At 46.5% G+C, this 19,184-nt stretch overlaps 3 protein-coding genes across 6 annotated transcripts; 1 reads left to right on the top strand and 2 right to left on the bottom strand.

Annotated features, from left to right (window-relative positions):
* Nucleotides 1-4,416: 4,416 nt before the first annotated feature.
* vcpkmt (valosin containing protein lysine (K) methyltransferase) lies at nucleotides 4,417-5,894 on the bottom strand. Its single transcript, XM_076978188.1, has 5 exons — nucleotides 5,569-5,894; nucleotides 5,368-5,481; nucleotides 5,180-5,252; nucleotides 4,875-4,994; nucleotides 4,417-4,725 (listed from the first exon to the last, which is right to left on the bottom strand). The coding sequence occupies exons 1-5, from the start codon at nucleotides 5,829-5,831 to the stop codon at nucleotides 4,618-4,620; spliced, it is 678 nt and encodes a 225-aa protein (XP_076834303.1). The 5' UTR covers nucleotides 5,832-5,894; the 3' UTR covers nucleotides 4,417-4,617.
* A 310-nt stretch (nucleotides 5,895-6,204) lies between these two features.
* tex36 (testis expressed 36) lies at nucleotides 6,205-8,057 on the bottom strand. 4 transcript variants are annotated; one of them, XM_076978189.1, is made up of 4 exons: nucleotides 7,926-8,057; nucleotides 7,032-7,148; nucleotides 6,763-6,846; nucleotides 6,205-6,646 (listed from the first exon to the last, which is right to left on the bottom strand). In XM_076978189.1, exons 1-4 carry the CDS (start codon nucleotides 7,998-8,000, stop codon nucleotides 6,332-6,334), a joined length of 591 nt encoding a protein of 196 aa, XP_076834304.1. In that variant the 5' UTR covers nucleotides 8,001-8,057; the 3' UTR covers nucleotides 6,205-6,331. The 4 variants fall into 4 exon arrangements, with proteins under 4 accessions (XP_076834304.1, XP_076834306.1, XP_076834305.1 ...); XM_076978191.1 differs by lacking the exon at nucleotides 7,926-8,057 and adding an exon at nucleotides 7,284-7,635; XM_076978190.1 differs by lacking the exon at nucleotides 7,926-8,057 and adding an exon at nucleotides 7,356-7,630.
* On the top strand, nucleotides 7,970-17,512 carry edrf1 (erythroid differentiation regulatory factor 1). Its single transcript, XM_076978187.1, has 25 exons — nucleotides 7,970-8,103; nucleotides 8,214-8,419; nucleotides 8,678-8,744; nucleotides 8,876-9,001; nucleotides 9,183-9,307; nucleotides 9,428-9,584; nucleotides 9,688-9,783; nucleotides 9,881-10,002; nucleotides 10,215-10,326; nucleotides 10,420-10,567; nucleotides 10,655-10,766; nucleotides 10,890-11,001; nucleotides 11,111-11,383; nucleotides 11,859-11,930; nucleotides 12,063-12,201; nucleotides 12,342-12,533; nucleotides 13,104-13,304; nucleotides 13,636-13,857; nucleotides 14,065-14,291; nucleotides 14,558-14,716; nucleotides 14,836-14,985; nucleotides 15,203-15,356; nucleotides 15,602-15,720; nucleotides 16,345-16,520; nucleotides 16,833-17,512. Exons 1-25 carry the CDS (start codon nucleotides 7,999-8,001, stop codon nucleotides 16,963-16,965), a joined length of 3,705 nt encoding a protein of 1,234 aa, XP_076834302.1. The 5' UTR covers nucleotides 7,970-7,998; the 3' UTR covers nucleotides 16,966-17,512.
* Nucleotides 17,513-19,184: the final 1,672 nt, after the last annotated feature.

Below are 19,184 nucleotides of genomic sequence, written 5' to 3'. Positions count from 1 at the left end.
GACCAGTCTATAACCAGCTAGCAATTCTTACTGCAAACAGGCAATAGTGAGGCAGCATTGCAATAGATAGAATAGATTGAAGATAGACTTCCTCAGCGTGTGGGACTCTGGTAAGATTACCAGTGGTGTAGAGATAGAAATCATCAGTGTGTCAGACTCAGGTAAGATTATCAGTAGTGCAGAGGTAGACTTCCTCAGCGTATGGGACTCTGGTGAGTAAACACGGACTCTGACACCAGCTCTGTCTCACATGCCTGACAGTATGTCTCCTCCCCCATCCACTGTGAGTCAGACAGACCCAGAGCGAGTATAACACTCAGTCCCACTGACATTGAACTGTACATTGATCAGGGGCATATGGAAGGGATGTGTGTTTGTGTATGTGTGTTTGTGTATGTGTGTTTGTGTATGTGTGTTTGTATCAGATGGTGGAGTGACTTCAGCCTTTTGTTAGAACCTAAAGGCCACATAATGATTAAAAAAACAACAATAGTTTTATGGTTTTTGACTTAGCCCTAATATAAAATAAGCTTTTTTAAGAAAAACAAGAAAAGTCAAAAAATAGTCTTTGCTTACTAAGATTTAGAAGGCATTCAATTTAGGTTTCCTGCAGTAATATACATATCAATGATAAAAGCTCACAATGATATGTTAAAAATCTATATGTGTGTGTGTTTCCGTTATGAAATGGATCAAATGGTATTTGTTCTGTTTTTCTCTAATGACATTGGACTGCAATATGCTTGCTGTCACACCTAATAATACATTGTGAGTTGCAAGTGAACAGATCATCTTGTCACCAAGTGTGTGTGTTCACATTTAAAACTGGCCCTTAGCCTGCTGCAAGAATCACTCCATATGATGTCACTGCTCACCAACTGGAGGAACACATGGCGTGTGATGTCACTCTCCACCAATTGGAGGAACAGATGACCAGTGATGTAAAACAGTATGCCACAACTCCATTCCTGCTGTGTAATAAGAACTTCCCGTTGAAATGTGCTTTATAACAGGGAGGGTGGCAGGTTAGATATGAATTGTTATCATCCTTTGAGGAATGCCTGTGTGCCTAAGCCCACTGAATGATCAGAGCTAACGTCTGTCTCTAATACAGCTGCTAAATACTCTGTTTTGCAGCCCTTTCCAGGGTAGATCGGGGTGTGTTTGAGCGGCTCCTCCCAGTGCACGTGCATGTGCCTGGGCCCTCAGAAACATGCCGTTTCCTCTGTGAGGCGGAGACCTTCAACTACACTTTCGTGTATGCTTGTGCAACGTTTGATGTCTCACCTTTCAAAGAGGGGAAGTGTGGGTTTCCCTTAGTAACTGTTGCTGGGGAAGTTAGCTGTAATGGGGTTTAAAATGTGTCATGCTGCAACTAGAATTGAATCATAGATTGGGTAGGGGGACGTGTGATACATGGAGAGGCCTACCTACGTTGTTTAATTTAATAGTGTCTCTTCATACCATGTTAAAATACTGGGCCTGTGAAGAAGTGTACATAATTCTCTACATTCCTCCATCTGTGTTTAAGAGGGCAACTTTTCTTTCTATGACATTTTAGGGAACATACTCCTCTATATACTGTACTATACTTTAGTGAACACACTCCTCTATATACAGTACTATACTTTAGGGAACATACTCCTCTATATACTGTACTATACTTTAGTGAACACACTCCTCTATATACAGTACTATACTTTAGTGAATACACTCCTCTATATACAGTACTATACTTTAGGGAACATACTCCTCTATATACTGTACTATACTTTAGTGAACACACTCCTCTATATACAGTACTATACTTTAGTGAACATACTCCTCTACACAAATTTTATGCTATGCTTTAGTTTGCACATTACACTGCCACCTGCTGGCTATACACACCTGAATAGAGGACAGCATCAACAGTAAAAGGGTTGACAGATATGCAGGAGGAGTTGGTTGTTTTAAAATTTGTGAAAAGGGGAAGAAAAAATAGTAAAAATAGGTCAAAACAAATGAATTTGCTGCTTTAAAAACAGACAAACTTCTTTCTTTTTACCCTGGAGACTCTTTGTGCCAGCTCTATGTCAAAGTAATTAGGGTAATGTATCCACACCACAGCAGACACAGACACAGACAGCAGAGATGCAGTCTACATATTACATGTAGTAACAAATACCTGGGTGAGTGGTGTTCAGCTGGATGTAAATGAAATCTTATTTATTATATTGATTACTATTTTTAAATAATTGATCATCTTTGAAATTAGTCTCTGTCCTTACTTGAAGTGGGTTCTGTGCATGGTTGGAATATGAGCAGAGTGAAACGCATCAGACGTTCCTTCTTCTGCTGCAGTTTATAATGAATAAACAGGCCAGCAGCTCAGTGTGTAACCTCACCTCAGGGCTGCTCTACACTGTCTTTATTAACACACCACCTCTGGGCTGCTCTACGCTGTCTTTATTAACACACCACCTCTGGGCTGCTCTACACTGTCTTTATTAACACACCACCTCTGGGCTGCTCTACGCTGTCTTTATTAACACACCACCTCTGGGCTGCTCTACACTGTCTTTATTAACACACCACCTCAGGGCTGCTCTACACTGTCTTTATTAACACACCACCTCATGGCCGCTCTACGCTGTCTTTATTAACACACCACCTCAGGGCTGCTCTACACTGTCTTTATTAACACACCACCTCATGGCCGCTCTACGCTGTCTTTATTAACACACCACCTCAGGGCTGCTCTACGCTGTCTTTATTAACACACCACCTCATGGCCGCTCTACGCTGTCTTTATTAACACACCACCTCAGGGCTGCTCTACGCTGTCTTTATTAACACATCACCTCAGGGCCACTTTACGCTGTCTTTATTAGCACACCACCTCTGGGCTGCTCTACGCTGTCTTTATTAACACATCACCTCAGGGCCACTTTACGCTGTCTTTATTAACACACCACCTCTGGGCTGCTCTACGCTGTCTTTATTAACACACCATCTCAGGGCTGCTCTACGCTGTCTTTATTAACACACCACCTCATGGCCGCTCTACGCTGTCTTTATTAACACCACCTCAGGGCCACTTTACGCTGTCTTTATTAACACCACCTCAGGACTGCTCTACACTGTCTTTATTAACCCCACCTCAGGGCTGCTCTACACTCTGTCTTTATTTTTAGTTTCCTTTCTGAATTTTAAGACAAATAATTATTCAAATAGCAGTGCCATGAAAAATGTTCACCAGGTGTTTTACTGTCAGGTGGAGGTTGTCTCTATATATTTCTGTAGAAGAAAGCAAGTGAATGCATTCAACGTGGGAACTGAAGTCCTGATATCAGTACAAAATGAAAGATGAGTGATGAGTTGCACACAGGTAAAGTCCAGCTGTGAATGACGGGCAGGAGAATGAACAGACATGCAGCAGGGATTGAAGACCAGGACAGGCCTGCAGGACATCCATGCAGCGGGGGGGGCACAAAGACACGGGGCTGGGTCTGCATGGGCCGCACCAAGACACTGGGCTGTTTCATGCTTTTGCCTGAGAAAGAGCCCAAATAACCTTCTCAGCATGCACATGTGAATTCCCCTTACACACACACACACACACACACACACACACACAGCACTCTCCACCATCTGTCTGACTTCACAATGAGACTAGCAGACTTCGACACTGTCAAAACTGTAACCGTGACAGCTGTACTCAATGCAGGAGTTGCCACGTCATCTGCACACAGGCCTGAAACCTGTTTAAGAATGACTGGTCTCAGAGTAAGGAAATCCCCCCATAATGCAACGGATCAGCACAGATAAAACATCCAGCCCCGATCGGTTTCAGATACTCCCCTTTCTCTAATGTAAGATGACACGGTTTGTCTGTTTCTACCGAGATTACTCACGTCGCCATGGGACAGTTCTCATTTACCATTCACTGCCCCCTGCTGTCAGATATAAAATCTACACAGCTGGAGAGATAATGGTGAGAAATGTGTGGACAAATTCATCTCAGGTTTTGGAAATTTAAAACTAAATGATTACTGCATGTTAGACATTGCTTTATTTATCAAAATAACCTTATAACAAGTAGGTAATAAGATAATAAAAAAACTTGGCATCAAACTTTTTCAAATAATTGGAATGTCACCACTTAAATTGTAATGGACATCAAATAGATAAGTAAAAAAAAATGTTTTGATTAAATTTTAAGAACAAGACTTGACGGTGTATAATGTTAAGCATTAAAAGGTGCACTCTGAGAACAGCTCTTTTTACAGTGGTCTCGAGCAATTACAGAACAAAGAGGAATTAACAATATACTGTTTATACACTGTGTATACGTCTGATGTTATCGAGAAGATCTGACAATGACAGGAGGAACACTTTTGAAACTCATGCCATTATCTGACACAGACAGACACCTCAGATGAAATGTTTTTAATCAATTCAAAATGGCATCAATGTACTGTTGCAAAAATACAGACCTGAATAAACGAGCATGGATGCATGACCCACAAGTGCTCCTCCCCTCGGTGACATCAACCCAACACTGTTCATACATTCAGCCAATCCGCAAAGTGTCATCAGTGTCATGTGTGCACGCACATACACACACCGAGGTATTCAACTGGGCTTGCGGTTCAGATGCAAGATATGGATGTCAGGGCTGTTGAACTCGGGGTCTTGCCTCTCCGCCGGGACCTCCTCACACTCAAAGTCCTGCAGCAGCAGCTAGACATCACAGGCGGTGGAGGAGATGACCAGATCAGCCACCGAATAACACGATCAGACAACCCAACATACCGCTCCGCTAATACACGGCCGTACCAACCCTAAGGTGTCTCGCCTTCTTTCCTGCACATTTGACTGTCTGCACTCACCTCGAAGAACCTCTTCTCCACTTCAGGATTGCGTCCGAGAGTGCGCTGCTCATAGCAGCAGATGATGCAGGTCTCAGGTCCTGCCAACGCCTTCAGAGTGTCCGTCAGTGGCTTCACAGACTGCAGCAGAGAGATATATTAAACCATTCACACACACACACACTCACTCACTCTCCACATGCAGCAGTGATATGTTAAACCATTCACACACACACACACACACACACACACACACACACACACACTCTCTCTCTCTCTCTCTCTCTCTCTCTCCACATGCAGCAGTGCATGCAGTTGAACTGTACCTGCTCATAGTAGATGCAATCAGCCATCAGAATGTAGTGTGGATGTGGCAGGAAGTCTGTCATATCTCCACCCCTTTAAGACACATTCACAATGTTACCGGTCTTCTTGTCTTCCTTCTCTGAGGTGTAGCCACAGCTAACGTACACATGCTCAAGCCAGGCTAATGCAGGACTGAACAAATACAGACCATTTCAGTACCTTGGCTGTAATGGAGCCTGTACTGAGGAGCTTCTGGTTCTCCCGGACGTTTAGTTCAAGTAGATGTTGTAGGTCCTCCAGGTCCGTCACGACGACATTGGCGCTGCGGGGGTGAAACAGGGAGCAAATATCGACGGCTGACTCAAACTACACCGCCTGCATTCCGGTTCCGGATGTGAGGTGAACGTACCCCAGAGACGCCGCCATCAGCCCCACCACTCCTGTCCCAGCGCCCAGCTCCACTATATTTTTACAGGACCAAGTGTGGCCGCCGTGTGGATCACAGAACTGTTCGGTCTCCAGGTACTTCGAGAGTACGATGGCCGCATCCCAAACCACGCAGCCCACGTCACCTTCGCTGCACTGGTATATTTTTAGAACCGAGCCGTCGTTCTTTTCTATTTCTCTAATGAAATAACTGCTCGAGGTCTCATCTTCAGACATCATCGCCATGTTTCCTAAATCAAGTGTTTGTATCTGAACAGCCAATGACGGCGTGGTTCCTGGGGTTGCCAGATTGGGATTTTTTAGTTAAAGGTCTATGTTTGTGTTTGAAATATTTATTAGGGCAGGCATTTAACGTGTCATCTATTTTATTTTCTGTTTGACATAGTAACTAGTTGTAAAAAATGTTATGACTTCGATGTTTAAACGTAGTAAGATATCGCAGTACTTTTTTTAGGATTTGCCAAGTGCATGTTTTACTAGGACACCCTCTAGCGGTGGGACCGTGTAACGCTCTTAGTCAAGACGATTCGCTGGATGAATTAAGTCAAAGTCAAATAAATCAAAGTCAAGATATGTTTACGCGTCAGAGAATTTGTTAACAGAAGACAAGCATTGGTTGCTTTAATTTCAGAGTGGTAGAATGGAGAAACACAAAAAGCAGATGATAAAGATCATGTACACCCAGGGTGGCTTTAATATAGTATGCGTGGACTGTGATACATCACTTAAGAGGAGTGGTTGGCCGCTGCCAACACATTAAGGGGAATGTGGTGGTCTAAATCATGCCTTCCGAACCACATGAAGCGTTCTCCAGCCTGGGCCGCTGCTGCCTGATGAGACCGCTGCAGATGACTTCTGGGGAAGCGCCGCGTGCTGGTGCTGACACAGCTCTCTGCCCTCTTACTGGGCAGGAAATCACCCTGATAAACGGTGTGGACCCTGGTGCCCTGGTCCACTGAACCCATGCTGTCATCGTGACTAAGGCAGAAGTGAGAGTTATGCTGTCGACGGTCACCCACGCACTTCTTACGACCCAGACCCTTCACACACAGGGAAATAAGAAATAACAAACGCTAGTAAACATAAAATAAAATATCCATTAGGAATTGCTTTTTTTGCTCATTAAATTGTTTCTAAACAATAGCAAAAGACTTACATATGCATTATATATGTCAATATTATCCTGCAGTGTGGCTCGGTTATCATGCTCTGAAAATTGATAGTTTCTGCCCATGGTTTTCTAAAAATAAAATGTGATTTCATTGATTAGAAATGAGCACACTGAACTCTGCACTATGTGTCACTGTGTCACAGTTTCACTGTCACTGTAATGTAGTGACTTGCTGATCCACATATTTCCAGAAACTGATATTGTAAAGATATGGGTTGTAAACTGAATAACAGCAACATAATAGATGTCTCCACCTTTTCAGGGTTGATAAAGGTTTTGGGGTATCTCTCTGCTGCCTGGAGTGTGGGCTCTCGCACCTCCATCACACGTCCTGTGCTAGCCAGTGCCTCCTCTTGTGTTTTCATAGACTCCTGCCCACATGCACAAAATAAACAAGGACACTAAGTAGTTTTAATGTAACTGTAAAGTGTTGCTACAGTGGCACTGATTTCCATTTAATTGTCAAGGGATGCAGAAGAATGAAAAAGAAAAAAAAAGACCATTACCCATGTGTGTTGTGTTCAACACAGAACAAATCATATCAAAACAAAACAAAGATATCTCAAAATACCACTTGCCATTTTGATCCATATACATATATCATTTGCCTCCTTTAGTCATAGTACCCGGCTAAAATAAAATAAATAAGAAAAAATATTTAAAACAATAAGCTGAGCTGCAAAACAAGTTTATAAAAGTTTAGAAAAACGTGTAAGCCTCTATAACCACTTTGTCAACCATTCCTCAGCTCGCTATTTTGCTTTTTTCTAGAACTTTTCGCCAACGTCATATCTACTTCCGGGTAAAACACGTTCAGTACTTGTGATGGTTAAATGTGGTTCGGTGTAGAGTTACTGGTACCAGCGATAACGTGTGTGTCGGTCTGAGCGGTCTTGTACGGGTTCTGTCTTATACGGAAAGTGAGGTTGACAGTTCTAGAATGAATGCAATTTTTTACATCTTAGCTAGCTAGCTACTTAGGTACCACAAGTGCAAAGCTAGCTAGCAGCATAAGCTAGCAGCAGTTTCTGACTGTATGTAGTGAGCGGACACCGAGCGGACGCTTGAAGAACCGGACCGGTCAGAGGAAACTAGGAGGTCGTGGTGCGTCCATCACGCATCGTGAATGTCGCGGTGGTTTAACTTGCCAGGTGCTCCTCAGCTTCTCCGTCGAAGTTTCTGGATGGCTTAGAGCCGCGGAGCGCTGCGGTTCCTCCCAACATGAGCTGTGCGGACCTGGAGCCCTCCGCGGACACACCGGACCAGCTGGACGAGCTGGACGGGGAAGGCTGTCCCGGGGAAAGCTGTGCCGACGACGCCAGACAGGTGAGCAGCCCCGCTGAAACGTGATAAGGTGTAATTACCCGGAGTGGTGGCGGCGTTAGGGACGGTCACCTGCGGGGGAATTAAAGTGTAACCGGTAACTGTGTGTTGAGGGGACGCTGGCGTGTGTGGGCAGCAGTGAGGTGAAGAGCCGCGCCGTGGTGAAGTACTCCGCCGCCCCCCCCGCCACATACGCGCTCCTGCAGGAGAAGACCGACCTCAAGTGTCCCCCCGCCAACTGGCTGAGGCACAGCGCCCAGCTGGGCTCCGCCGGAACCACCGTGCTGGGCTCCAGCAGCAGGAGCAAACCCTTCTCCAGGTAGGACCTGTGTGGGCCCCGCCACCTGTGTGGGAGCAGGTTCCTCCTCACGTCCACCTTGTGCTTCAGTGTGTTATATGGGCTTATTAATGCAGTTCAGTTGGTCTTTTGAGAACAATGTGAACATTAAAAGGCAGAAACCTGGTGTTTTGGTGACTCGGTTTGCTAACTAAGCTTTCTGTGTGTTTACTATATTGAATTGACTATATTATAACTATATTGACCATACAGTTTACTATATTGACTCTTTTCTTTAAGCTTCGGTATGGCGTATGACTTCATAGATTCCATTGGGAATGATGTTGATGTGGTGTCTGATTCAGAGGTACGTTTTCTGGAGTGGTGTGTGTGTGTGCGCGCTGTATGTTGTTATTTGTCTGTCGGTGTATATATGTGTGTGTTGGCCTTAGTTCTTTGTTTTGGTTTTTTTTTTTTGTTTTTGTTTATCTCTAATAGAATATAAAGAAGTTGCTGAAGATTCCATACAGTAAGTCTCATGTCAGCATGGCAGTGCACCGGGTGGGCCGGACTCTTCTTCTGGACGATCTTGACATTCAGGAACTCTTCATGAGGTCATCGCAGGTGAGTCTAGCTCCTTATGGGGTCATTGCACTACTGCCATTCCACTCAGCTGACATACTAGAACCGCACTCCCATTGACCTCATGGGGAGTATAAATCGACAACTGGTCAACAGCATGTATAAATTATATAGGCAACGTTCGATATTCCATACATTTCTATTTGTTGTTTTCCTTGTGGAGACTGGAGACTGGACGTGGCTGAAGGAGTTTTACCAGCGGCTCATCGACCAGAAGTTGCAGAGGAAGAAGAAGAGTAAAGAGCACTGGTATGAAAAGGCCATCCTCTCCAAGTTCCTGTACTACAGGTGAGCCTCCCTGCCCAATAAACCACACCAGTGCTGAATGCGATATCCCTATAGTGTTTCCCTAACTAACTTTGGTGCCCAATGAGGTGAGGAGATGAGTTGAAGTGTCATGTGTTGCAGTATAAACGGGGACGGGGCTGCAGAGCCTGTGTCATCAGACACACACGGCTGTCCAGGGGCGGAGGAGGCATGTGGTGCAGCCCAGTACGGCCCCTCCTGGCCAGCCACATACAGCGGCTCCGCCTCTGACTCCGCCCAGCCATCTGTCTCCCAAGAGGTATGCTCCGCCTTCATCCTGAAGATGAGGGAGACACTGAAGGAGAGAAATGGCACAAGAGCGTGTGGGTGAAGATGTTTTTAAACTCTCCTTCTCTGTCCAGGAGCGAGTGGGGAACACGTACGCTCTTGGCCATGTCACCTCAGTTCCTAACGACCAGAACCTGCCCACCCTCTTCAACGAGAGAGAGAACAGCCAGGTAACCGTGACACCTACTACACACAGTCAGAGCCAGTGTGTCTTATGATACTCATGTTTGTCTTGGGTGCTGTGTGTCTTCTGTGTCCTGGGCATAGGGTTTAAAGAATGACTTTGTGCGTAACATCCTCTGGACGTTTGAAGACATTCACATGCTGGTGGGATCCAACATGCCCATCTTTGGAGGGGGACGATATCCTGCCGTCAGCTTGCGGCTCAGGTCGGAGCTCCCTGCCCCGTGGTTTACTCTGCATTATAGACAGCATTCCAGTGTATTGAATAATTCATGAGATTTCAGAGCCTGTTTTTCTCAAATCAATGTTTATTTAGTTGCCACTGGGTTCAATACAGCTGTACAAAAGACTCTTTTTGTTTAAAGATCTACTAGGGCAAACACACATCTGAACTTTCCTTTTTCATCTTTTTCTTAAGGGATAACAACAAACCAATCAACGTTCTCACTGGTATTGATTACTGGCTTGACAATCTGATGTGTAACGTCCCAGAGCTTGTCATGTGTTTCCATGTTAATGGCATAGTTCAGGTAACTCCTCTCTCCGGCCAGTACATCGCTCATGTTAGTACTGCTGTCAGATGAAAACCTTTGAGATCTGTCTGCCTCTCTTTGTGCCAACAGAAATATGAGATGATAAAGACGGAGGATATCCCAGATCTGGAGAATTCAACATTTTCCACTAGAGTGGTGAAAGACATTGCACAGAACATTTTGTCCTTTCTGAAGTCCAGCTGTACCAAAGAGGGTCATACCTACTGGCTCTTTAAGGGTGAGAGGTGGCAGGGTTTATGCTCGCTCTGGACAGACATCAGTAAACATCAACACTGATGGCCATTTCCATTCTGTGTCCTTCCAGCCAGTGGGAGTGACATTGTGAAACTGTATGATCTGACTACACTGTGTGAGGAAGCCCCTGAGGAGAAATGCCAGAATCCTTTCACTCTCCCAGTGGCTGTGCTACTCTACAAGTGGGTATCATGTCTAAAAATGTCATGTCTGTAGCACATGTTTTAAAAGTGCGCAGTGTGTTCTCACTGAGTGTGTCGCATTGCGCGACGTTAACAGCAGTTGTTTGGGGGGGGGGGTTACAGGGTGGCCAGCAATATGATGCTAAAGAAAAGCCAAAACAGGAAGCATTATGGGACCATCAGGACTCTGCTACTCAACTGTGTCAAACTGCTGAAGGAGGAGAAACACCCTCAGGTACCCCCTCGCACCCCGTGACTACAGCACACCTGAATCCCATCAGATGGTCTCAACTCTGCTTTGATTGGACAGTGATCTTCCCATTTTCCCCTTTCTGGTTGTGTAGATTATCGCCTCCGCCCACTACATGCTGTCAGAGTTGTTCCAGCTGGATGACTCGAGTGAGGAAGAGGAGGACGAGGAAGGGCACAGCGAGTCTCTGCGCAGCGGTGTTTCAGAAGACAGCTACAGCGAGGATGAGGATGACGAGGAGGAGGAGGAGGGCTGCTCGTACAGCACGGCGCCGGAGCCACTGGTGGACTGCAAGGCCGTGGCAGTGATTCGATCCGTGGGGGAGCTCTCCGTCCCCGAGAAGTACAAGTCCACGCATAAGATCAGAGTACGTGGAAGCCCCGCCCCCTACTGTACGCCAAACCCCCCCCCCGGGGCCTTCTGCACCTCTTACTCACAACAAATTGTTAATTTATCGTCGTGGGTTCGATTCCCAGACAGGCCATGACTGAGGTGCCCTTGAGCAAGGCACCTAACCCCAACTGCTCCCCGGGCGCCGGGCTAGGGCTGCCCACCGCTCTGGGCACGTGTGATCCACAGCCCCCTAGTCATCACTAGTGTGTGTTCTGACTGCACAGATGGGTTAAAAGCGGAGGACAAATTTCGATTGGGGTGTAAAAATCACAATTGACAAAATATGGCACACACATTAACATGTTTTAGCATGATGCTGCTAATAAAAGGTTATGGCACACATAAACGCCGTAACCAGTGCCCTGTTTGCTCTGGGTCGGGTGAATTAGATTCATGGCTGCTCTGCACAAACACACATTAACTGCCCTGTAAATGCCCCCTCTCCCCAGCCCAACTGTTCTTTCCCTGTGCCCCAAGACAGAGAAGAAAAGTGCAGACTGGTCCTTAGCTACGTCCTAAAGGTGAGTACTCCTATTACAAACTGTGTGTGTGTGTGTGTGTGTGTAGAAGTAAAGCAGTAGCACAGAGGCGGTGTGTGCAGTGAGTGTTCACTGTTTGCAGCTGTGACCAGGCTGTGCTTGCATGTGCTCTAGGGGCTGAAGGCAGTGGACAGCAGCGTTAAGAAGGAGAGTGACCTGCCCGCGGCCGACCCCAGCACCCCCATTCCTCTCAAGTACGAGGAGAGTGGACCCAGGGCTGTGGAGAAGGAGATCGCCCTGCTGCTGGACAGAGGTCAGTCTGCGGGGATTTGGAAGCTGACTGTGGGTAATGCAGGACTCCACACACCACCCCTCACCATGATCTGAATCTCTCCTCTTCCTTCGCTCTATTTCGTTCGGCCTCCCGTCCTTCCCCGCTGCGTGGTGGTCCAGCTGCTCCGCCAGGTGAGAGCCAGCAGGTGCCCACGCGCTCCGGCATGCTGCCCGGCTCCTGGCAGCACCACCTGAAGCTGCAGCTCTTCCTCAAGGCGTCGAAGGCGTACTACGTGCTGGCGGAGGCCGCCACCAACCTGCAGAAGTACGGGCGGGGGCTGAGATACATCAAACTGGCCCTGCAGTGTCACGGTGAGAGCAGCCAGGACCAGCAAAGGGCAAACCAGCACACACTCCATCACTCCCAGACGGAGCACACCAGTACCAGCACACACTCCATCACTCCCAGACGGAGCACACCAGTACCAGCACACACTCCATCACTCCCAGACGGAGCACACCAGTACCAGCACACACTCCATCACTCCCAGACGGAGCACACCAGTACCAGCACACACTCGATCACTCCCAGACGGAGCACACCAATACCAGCACACACTCGATCACTCCCAGACGGAGCACACCAATACCAGCACACACTCGATCACTCCCAGACGGAGCACACCAATACCAGCACACACTCCAATCACTCCCAGACGGAGCACACCAATACCAGCACACACTCTGATCACTACCAGACGGAGCACACCAATACCAGCACACACTCCAATCACTCCCAGACGGAGCACACCAATACCAGCACACCCTCCCACTCCCAGACGGAGCACACAGATACCAGCACACACACTGATCACTCCCAGACAGGAGAACACTGTAAGCTGTATGATGTTGATCTCACCCTCTCCCTCCCTCTGTCTTTAGACGCTTACTGCTCCATCAGCAGTGGCCTCCATCCACACATCCTGCTGTTCCACAGTCAGTGTCTGTCTCTGTGTGGGGACGTGCAGCTCATGCTGGCCCAGAATGCCTCCAACCGGGCCGCCTATCTGGAGGAGTACAGCTACCAGACCAGAGAAGACCAGGAGCTCCTTCACTCCCTGCACCGGGAGAGCTCCTGCCAAGGTGCTGGCCAACACCTCCCCTGCCTCACAGCCACACAGGCCTCCTCCTCCACGCTGGGACTGGTTGTGATATTAATGCTGTAAAAGTGCTGACTATAGAATATTCTGGAACATCTGCTAGAAGCTACTCATTAGAGGAAGTGCCACCATAACTGATGAGACAGTTTCCCTTAATGAGCTTTGTGTGTGTAATTAGACTGTCACCTTTTCCTTAGTGCAGTCTTGGGTTCTCCCACTAAGACTGCGGGAGCTTTGCCATTACTGATGATCTGTGTTTCCCTGTGTGATTATAAGACTGTGGGTGCCCTTTCTGTTATCCTTGTTTATCTCAGCGTTCAGTATGGCCACTGACCTAGCCACTGACCCCGAGTACCAGCTGTTTGTCAGCAGCAAGTGTTATGAGGCTGCCCATGACATTTTGACCTCGGAGCCACTGAAGGACCTGGATGTGGAGAAGCTGGCACAGGTTCTGAAGCGTCTCGGTAACATCCGTAACGAGATGGGCGTGTTCTACATGAACCAGGCAGCAGCTCTGCAGACGGAGAAGGACCAGGGTGGGTGCTCACGTGCCTGGAGTCTAGAAGAACGCGCAAACGGTAGACCAGAGGGCCAGCCAGGAGGCCCAGGAGTGGAATATACACTCCAGGTTGTGCAGGAGTTTACAGGAGAAAAGCTGTGTTGATGAGCTTGTGGCATTTGCATTGCAATGTTTCAAATGCTCGTGTGTGTGCGTGCGTGTGTGTGTGTGTGTGTGTGTGCAGTGCGCAGGGCGGTGTGTGTGGCGGAACAGGAGCTGTGGAAGAAGAGCTTCTCGTGCTTTGAGAAGGGCATGCAGAACTTCGAGGCCATTTCTGACTCCGTGAACAAGGCCCTGTTGCTATGCAACATCGGCAGGCTGATGCGTATCTGCGCTCAGGCCCACTGTGCCATGGCAACGGAGGAGAGCCGAGGAGAGTTCTCACCAGAAGAGGCTCTCTACTACAACAAGGTTGTTGTCCTTGCAGCTTGGCATGAGCTGGGAGGAGCTTAGCACAGGCTGGGAGGAGCTTTTCTTGCCGACACCCCCAATTTATATATGGGGTGCTGTCCTGTTTCAATAAAAATGCCCTACATGACATATTTAAAGTATGAAGAGGAGTTAGTCAGGTGCATTTCCAAAAAATGTGGCTTTCATTAAACTCGTGTTGCAGTGTGGCTTGTTCTGTAATGGTCTCTCCCGTGTGTGTGTGTGTGTGTGTGTGTGTGTGTGTGTAGGCGGTAGATTACTATCAGAAGGCCATGCAGTGTCTGGGCAGCAGAGATTGTCATGCAGCTGTGTGGGACTCTGTGAACTGGGAACTGTCCACCACGTACTTCACCCTGGCCACACTGCTGCAGGACTACGCCCCTCTGTCCCGCAAAGCACAGGAGCAGGTGACACGCTAGCATACACGTGTGACCACACACATACTAGCTGTGCTATTTCAGCACTATGGAGGTGTGTTTATCCTCGATGGAAGCATATCTTAGGTGTGTGTGTGTGTGTGTTTCAGATTGAGAGGGAAGTAACGGAGGCGATGATAAAGTCGCTACGCTACTGTGACCTGCAGACAGAGTCGGCACGGCAACCCCTCTACCAGTACAGGGCAGCCACCATCCACCACAGACTGGCCTCCATGTACCACAGCTGCTACCGCAACCAGGTACGTGTGTGTGTGTGTGTGTGTGTGTGTGTGTGTGTGTGTGTGTGTGTGTGTGTGTGTGTGTGTGTGTGGTGGGGGGGTGTGTGTGTGTGTGTGGTGGGGGGGTGTTACTTTTCTCCATGTACACACACTTTCACATATCTTGGAACTGTGGGTGATGTGGCGGGTGTGTGGAAGCAGCACGGATTTTTCTGAAGTGTCTGTGTGTGTGTATTAGGTGGGTGATGAGAGCGTGCGGAAGCAGCACAGGTCTCTAGCGGAGCTCCATTACTCCAAAGCCGTGCGACTGTTTGTCAGTCTGAGTGACGCCCCCTGTGAGCTGCTCCGCACACTGCTGGAGAGGGTGGCCTTCGCAGAGTTCACCATGAGCGGTTAGAACCACACACACACGCGCACACACACACACACACACACACACACACACACACACGTGCACACACTCCCTCACAGTCACTTCTGCACACATTCATTCTTGCATACAGAAATGTTTTTATTTATAATATCTGTGGGTTCCAATGTTACAGCATTCCTATTATGTGGTCTTATACTGTACCTATACGTACATACAGTGTTTCTACTGAAATACAAGCAGCTGTAAACCTGGTGTGTGTTTCAGGGCAGAGCAGTAGTGCTGTAAAACTGAAGACTCTGACCGGAGCTTTGGACATCATGAGTGAAACTCGCCATGCATTCACTCTAATCCACAAAGATCTGGAAGAGCAGCAAAGCAGAGAAGTACGTGTGTACACACACACACACACACACACACTCGGGTACACAGACATGGATACAAAAGAATAGGTAGAAAAGAGAGGTGCATACAGCCTACATACACGCATACCAGCGAGAGATGAACAAATGTGTTCACACAATAGAGAGGTACACACACACACACACACACACACACGCATACAAAATAAATATACTTACAGAGAGTGAATTACTCTGATTAAAACATGCACATGCGTGGAACATATGCTGTGTTTTTCTGTGTGTATAGCTTGGCACAACTTCAAATCTGTCATTAAGTGTGTTGCTTCTTTACACTGATTTGACTTGTGCCATACCAGAGTAGCCAGCTGGGTTAACCTGTGTGCTAGGGTACCAAGTGGGCGGAGTTGGAACATATGGGTAGAGCTAGAAGTACTGCCCGTCTCTGACTTTAAACGCAGTTGTCAAGAATGCAGGAAATCACATGATCAAAACAGCCGCCAAATAGCCTGCCAATGTTCACAATTCTCTTTTCTCAAAAGTTACTCAGGTCATACCCAAAGAGGCTGGTGGACATGCAAGATATCAGACTGTATTTCCTAAAAAATGGGATGGGCATTGTTGAACTGTGTGTATATGTGCGTGTAGGCAGTGGCATCAGAAGACCAGGACGGGCCTGAGGAGAGCCCTGAGTCCCTGGATAGCTCCACCACCGGCGTCAACATACAGGAAGTGGTGAAGCTGATTGGTGTGTTTGAGGCCAGTTTCTCCTTCCTGTTGCTGCAGCTGGTCAAACTCATGACCACCAGCAAACGCAAAACCAGGTAACAACACTGTGTTGAGTGAAGCTGGGGTTAAAGGTTAGAGCAGCTCCGTTGTGCTAAGCATAATGTTTGAGTTGAACAAATTGAAGCGTATGACATAGAAACCACCTGGGAAGGTAAAGGGCAGAGCAGTAGTGCTGTAAAACTGAACACTCCGACAGGAGCTTTGGACATTATATATTATGATTAGGATATTAAGCAAACACTATGTGCTAGGGTGGGCTAATGTTTATGTATATAATACAGTACTAAACAACTGTGTGTGTGTGTGTGTGTGTGTGTGTGTGTGTGTGTGTGTGTGTGTGGCAACAGTAAAGAAGAGGAGCTTGTGAAGGTGTATAAGCAGGTATACTCCAAGCTGTTGCGGGCAGATAAGAGTGCTCCCTTGATTCAGCGTGTATCCCTCTATCTGGAACTACTGGACCAGCTGACCCCCCCAGCATGAGGAGGGACCCCCACAGGCTTCCCTTGGTCTGACCCCATACTGTGTTGAACAGAGTGGGAAAGGCTGTGGGGAGTGGGACCTCCTTCAGTAAGAACTGAGGGAGGGGATGAGTGCTCACCAGCAGTGCCTTGAACTCCCCTCACAGCTAATTGTTCACTGGATCTTTGTCCAGCATGGCCACCCATTCACTATTTTTTTAATGGGAAAAAGTACAAGATTTATTGCAAAATATTTTTGTTTTGTTTGTGTGGTGAATTGTCAGAAATATTTTCTGATTTCTAATGTGAAGTTGAGATTGAGTGTGAACCAATGAAACTACCTTTTTGAGAAAGGACACGCTTCCTTATTTGACTGGTGTATAAAATCCACTTTTGTTAATGCATCTGAAGGTCATGATGTACAGAAACTGAATCAGTTATTGAAGTGCAATAATCACGCCATGTCCAGGATGGAACACACTTCTACAGGTTGCAGCTTTTGTATAAATGTGTGTGTGGGCAAGTGTGGTACTACTTATTAAACATTTTTGAAGCCATTTTAAAATATATTTCTTGGTTGTGTCCCATTACTTCAATGTTTCAGTTGATCACACCAGGAGGTGCCAGTATAGACAAGCACTATAATGATCAAAGTAGTAAAATAAAGATAAAAGTTTCCTGATAAAAGTTCCTCTAGAATTTAGTACACTGAAATAGTTGGAATTAATCAGCCATGATCAGTGATGCACAAAGGTTTTCATTAGTGGTGGGCCGTTAACGGCGTTCGTTAATTTGATACTCTTATCGGGCGATATAAAAATTATCGCCGTTAATCTATTCTTAAAGTTGGGTTGGGAACTGGGTCAAAATGGGTAAGCAAACTATGACTTTCAACTTGATAGTTTAGCTTGGCTGTATTCCTAACCAAATTGCACAGTAGGGGCGAGAACGAGTTTTCAAACATGTGAATTACAAATCGTACGAGTGTTTACATGGATGCAGCCACGAAGTCGCCAGGTTTGCTTCATGGAAAATTCATTAAATTCATTCATCAGGAACGTAAAAAGAGTTACCGGAGCGGGGCTCGGAGCGGTCGTTTTCTGCATGGTCCTAGTGCTAGATTCGTCGCTATTTAAATATTTCTTTTTAACCGTTAAAACTGCAGAGGACCAAAACCGGCTTTTGAAAAAGTCCCCCCCAAATTACGTCCGTGAGGTTAAATGTACTAAATGTTGGCTTACATTTCAGATATCATGTTTAGCTGAATAAACATGTTATCAACCCCTTTTAATGTACAGTATGTAGGCTTACAAATTCATGTCGTGTTCGGGTCAAATCTGACCGATTTACAACTTAAACCACTCATAAATATTGTGTTTTACATCTGATTGCTGCAAGGCCTTATGCCATCCTCCACACTATACACTGGAACGTATAAAAGAGATGATCATCTTTTTTATTGAATTTTGAGTGTTTTAAACCAACGTTTTACATCTGTGTTGTTGCCGGTCAAGCGTGACCGTCACAGGAAATTAATGGGTATTCAGAATATATTCATCTATCAGACAGAAAACATCCCCATACACACTCACACACACACACACACCTACACACACACAGACACTCACTCACTCACTCACTCGCTCACATACACACACAGACACACCTACACACAGACACACACACACCTAAACACACACAGACACACACACACACACACACCTAAACACTCACTCACTCGCTCACACACACACACAGACACACACACATGTTATGCCTATGTTTGCAAGGCCCACTCTGATCTGAGTGTGACATGCCACTCATGTGCATGAATTCACATGTGCACGTGCACACACACACACACACACACACACACACACCTAAACACACACACCTAAACACACACAGACACACCTACACACACACACACACACACACACGTTATGCCTATGTTTGCAAGGCCCACTCTGATCTGAGTGTGACATGCAACTCGTGCATGAATTCACATGCGCGCGTGCACACACAGACACAGACACACAGACAGACACACACACACACACACACATACACACAATGTTGAGTTTGGTATTTTATTTTTTTTTCATTACATGTTCCTTTTGTAATATATTTTTAGTGCATTTGTATTTTCACTAGATATTTTATGTGTAATTCTATAAATTCATGATAACTATCTGAGATGTTGTTCACAGTTAAAAGTGTTTAATAAAACCAATAAATTTG

Source organism: Brachyhypopomus gauderio, chromosome 17 (genome assembly GCF_052324685.1).
Source record: "Brachyhypopomus gauderio isolate BG-103 chromosome 17, BGAUD_0.2, whole genome shotgun sequence".
Classification (NCBI taxonomy): domain Eukaryota; kingdom Metazoa; phylum Chordata; class Actinopteri; order Gymnotiformes; family Hypopomidae; genus Brachyhypopomus; species Brachyhypopomus gauderio.
This window is presented reverse-complemented; position numbering and strand designations above follow the sequence as displayed.